Below are 4,061 nucleotides of genomic sequence, written 5' to 3' on the forward strand. Positions count from 1 at the left end.
CAGCTAACTAGCGAGGAAGAAGGAGAACAGAACGCATCACCAAAGCCACCACCACTTGAGCAACCAAAAGCAGAGATGGCCCTCGTCGACAACAACTCAGGAATTGGCTCTCTGCACGCTCATGACGAGAAGGAGCCCACCCATGCTATCGATATCACTTCAGGGATGCAAACAATCCCGATCAAATCAGGAGTGCTAGCCATGTTGTCAAGTTTCTATGGCCTTTCGAAGGAATGCCCTTACGCTTTTCTTGAAGAATTTTGCAGATACTCTAATATTCAGCTCGTGCCGGCTGGATCGACTTCGGAGGATTATAGGCTAAAGGCTATACCCTTCGTCTTGAAGGGCGACGCAGGAGTCTGGCTATCGAGGTTGCCAGAGGAATCAATCAGAACATGGCTGAATTTTGCATGATATTCTTAGACTGCTTCTTCCCAGCGTCGAAGACGAGCGCCCTGAAGAGAGAGATCACAGAGGTGAGACAGGAGTATGATGAACCTCTGGGCCAGTATTGGGATAGATTTCAAGGACTGCTTCAAGCATGCCCCAACCACAAGATGTGAGATGAGGTCTATTCAACCTTTTATGGCGGACTTACGGTAGACAGCAAAAACGACCTCAACCTAGCAGCCCTAGGGGATTTCTCAAAAAGCCCATTCAGTCAAGCAAAGAGTATTCTGGAGAGGCTAATCGAAGCCAAGCGATCGTATGAGACCTCCCGTGGCCAGTACAGAAGAGGTGACGTGCATGCAGCAGAGGCAAGATGTGATGAGAAGCTGGAGGCTCGATTCGAGCAAATGGAGAAGAAGCTGCTATAGGCAGTAGAAAAGTCCAAAGCGCCTCCACCGCCTGCACCCAAGGAGAAGCCTTATGTGCCACCTCCACCGGAAGAGCATAACTACTATTATTGCGAATTCCCTCCTGAAGAGGAAACCGTAACCTCTGGTGAATACGTCGGCCATTGGAACGCAAACGGCAACTGGATCCATGGAAAGCAAAGGGATGCTCCGTGGAGAGATAATCCAAATTTCAGGTGGAGTGATCAGAACCAAAGCCAACCACCTCAACCATCGACACAACAGATACAACCCTCTGAAGGGCAGTCTAATTGGCCAGCTCGGAACCAGGAGACACCAAACAACGTAGGGAACAGGATGTCAGGTGGACCACAAGAAAATTGGTCAAGCGGTCATCAGGGAAACTGGTCCAGTGGAGGACAACCTAATTCATCAAGCAGACATCAATAGGGAAATAGGGGCTACAGACATCAAGGCCTCCAGTCAAGCAACTAGGGGAGACAACCGAACAACCAGGTGGTTAGCTATGTCCCGCCGCATCAAAGAGGCAACCAACAGCACAACCAGCCGCAGTACCAGCCAGAGCACTACGGGCTGTCCGACTACCCACAACCCAACCACGGTGGGGGGCCCTCAAATCAAAGACATAATCGGCACCCAAATGAAGGCCTAGGAGAAATGATTGTTCCCCACCAACCTAATGATGCGATGCGAAAAATTCAAGAGGCTCAGAAGGAGCAGAGGGCAGTGTTGGACATGCTTACAAAGCAGTTATCTCAAGTTGCTATGTCACTGGGAGAGCTGAGAGGCAACAAAAGGAAAATCCCTGCCATGGTGCAGCAGCCTGGGCGTAAGAATATAAGCGAAGTCTCCCTGAGGTCAGGGAAGGTATACCAGAGCCCCAGTCCACCTGCAGTGTCCCCAGCGTCTACCTGGACCAAGCCACCAAGAAGAAGGAGAGTCCAGTGGAGCGGATCAAACGAAAGGGAAAGAGAAAGGCAAACCGAAGGTGGGCAGTGAGACCACATGAGAGAGTCAAGGAGAAGAAGCAGAGAAGGTCAAGCCATATCCATACCACGGAATGGTGACCAGGAAGAGAGATGCCACAATTGACGTGGCCAGTATGTTCAAAGATGTGGAAGTCAAGGTGCCACTCTTGACGGGATTGAAGATGCCCCCAATCTGCAAGTTTATAAAGGACTACCTGGCGGGGAAGGTCAACGAAGAAGAAAGAATGATTACAGAGGAGAACGTCTCTGCCGTGATCCAGAGGAGCGACCTCCCATCGAAAAAGACCGGCCTAGGAATGTTCACGCTCCATATTTTGATTGAGGATATTCAAGTGGAGCACGCAATGTGTGATTTAGGGGCATCCATCAACGTTCTGCCATACTCCATTTATAGGAAACTGAGAGAGGCGAAACTCGTCGATACTGACATCATGATACAATTGGCAGACAGATCTTGCATTCACCATGAGGGAATTCTGGAAGATTTAATCTTGAAGGTGAATGATTTTCTATACCTAGCAGACTTTTTCGTCATCAAGATGACAGAGCCAACAACAAGGGAGTCAAGTGGAGTTCTACCGGGAAGGTCGTTCCTGTCTATGGCCAGCACCATAATCGATGTCCGTAATGGGACGATCAGCTTGGATTTCAATCGAGAGCAGTTCACGTTCAATATTGATGAAGCTATGAAGAGGCCAGCAGACAGCGAGAACGTGTACTCAGTAGATGTGACTGAGCCGCTAGTACAGGAATATCTGGAGGAGGAACTCCTACAGAGGTAGTTCACTGACTCCGCTGCAGATGAAGAGGTTGAGAGAGAAGTCGCCGAATGGTATGAAGCCATGAACGTCGGCGAGATGGATGATCAAGCCATCGCGAAAGCGATGATGGATTTTTGCGAGCGCCCGCGACCAGCTGAGTCAAGCGGGAAGGCTCAAGTGTCTAGCCTCGAAAAGCTGCCTGATCAAGGCAAGTCACTGAGAAGAGAAGTAGAAGAAAATCCACTGCCTACTGAAGTGCCGAAACCCGCGAAGGAGTTAAAGCCCCTTCCAGCACATTTGAAGTACGTCTATCTGAGGAAAGACGAAACAATGCAAGTTATTATCAACAGTCAGTTGACCCAGGGCAGGAAGACAGATTGCTGGAAGTACTAAAGCGCATCCAGAAAGCCATAGGATGGAAGCTGACAGATCTGGTGGGCATCAGCCCAGACTTATGCATGCACCACATCAGATTGGACGAAGGAGCTAAATCAGCCCAGACTTATGCATGCACCACATCAGATTGGACGAAGGAGCTAAACCGCACCGTGACCAGCAACGCAAACTCAACCCCAACATGAGGGAAGAGGTACTCAAGGAGATAGTCAAGTTGGTCTCCATAGGAATCATATACTCCATCCCTGATAGTAACTGGGTAAGCCCAGTACATGTGATGCCGAAGAAGGGAGGAATACAGGTCGAGAAAAATGAGAAGAATAAGCTGATTCCAACACGGCCAGTCACTGGTTGGAGAATGTGCATCTATTACAGGAAGCTGAACGCGGCCACAAAGAAGGATCACTTCCCTCTGCCATTCATTGACCAGATGCTTGAGAAATTAGCGGGGAAGCAATATTTCAACTTCCTTGATGGGTACAGTCATGCGGGCTTTTATAGAAGATTTATCAAAGATTTTGCAAAGATAGCCCAACCCTTGACAAGACTGCTCCAGAGTGATGTGGAGTTCAAATTTTCTGATGCTTGCAAAGCCGCATTCCAGCTAATGAAGGACAGACTGATCAGCTCTCCGATTATCCACGCCCCCGACTGGAGTCGCCCTTTGAGGTGATGTGCGATGCAAGCGACTATGCAGTGGGGGCGGTCTTGGGTCAGAAGATCGATGGGAAGAGTTATGTTATCTTCTGCGCGTCAAAAACTCTGAATCAAGTTGTCACAACCGCCCATACTAGGGGTACTACAAACGCGGCGATCGTGATACCACATGCAAGGGTAGCCTTTTTATGAAAACATAATTAACTTAAAAGAATGAAAACACTTTAATTTAAAGGAGTTTAAAAAAATATAACCTTTCTATTCGATGAAAACGACTCACAATAAATACCTTTAAAAGATAGCAGCGGAAAAAAAAAAGATAATTAAGTATCAAAAACAACATTAACTTCTAAGAAAAACATTTAGTTTACTTCACAGGAAAGAACACCATTTTCAGACATTAATGTAAATAAATGTTTAAAAACCTAACACGACTACAC

General features: G+C 47.7%; 1 protein-coding gene across 1 annotated transcript; it reads left to right on the forward strand.

Moving 5' to 3' along the window:
- The first annotated feature begins 1,878 nt into the window (after positions 1-1,878).
- On the forward strand, positions 1,879-2,589 carry LOC121803979. Its single transcript, XM_042203541.1, has one exon. It carries the CDS (start codon positions 1,879-1,881, stop codon positions 2,587-2,589), a length of 711 nt encoding a protein of 236 aa, XP_042059475.1.
- The last annotated feature ends 1,472 nt before the right edge of the window (positions 2,590-4,061 follow it).

The sequence above is a fragment of the Salvia splendens genome, chromosome 5 (genome assembly GCF_004379255.2).
Source record: "Salvia splendens isolate huo1 chromosome 5, SspV2, whole genome shotgun sequence".
NCBI classification, from domain to species: Eukaryota; Viridiplantae; Streptophyta; class Magnoliopsida; order Lamiales; family Lamiaceae; genus Salvia; species Salvia splendens.

Excerpts from the sequence above, each read along its gene's own strand:
- LOC121803979 (XM_042203541.1), top strand. The coding sequence starts at position 1,879 with ATGGTGACCAGGAAGAGAGATGCCACAATTGACGTGGCCAGTATGTTC.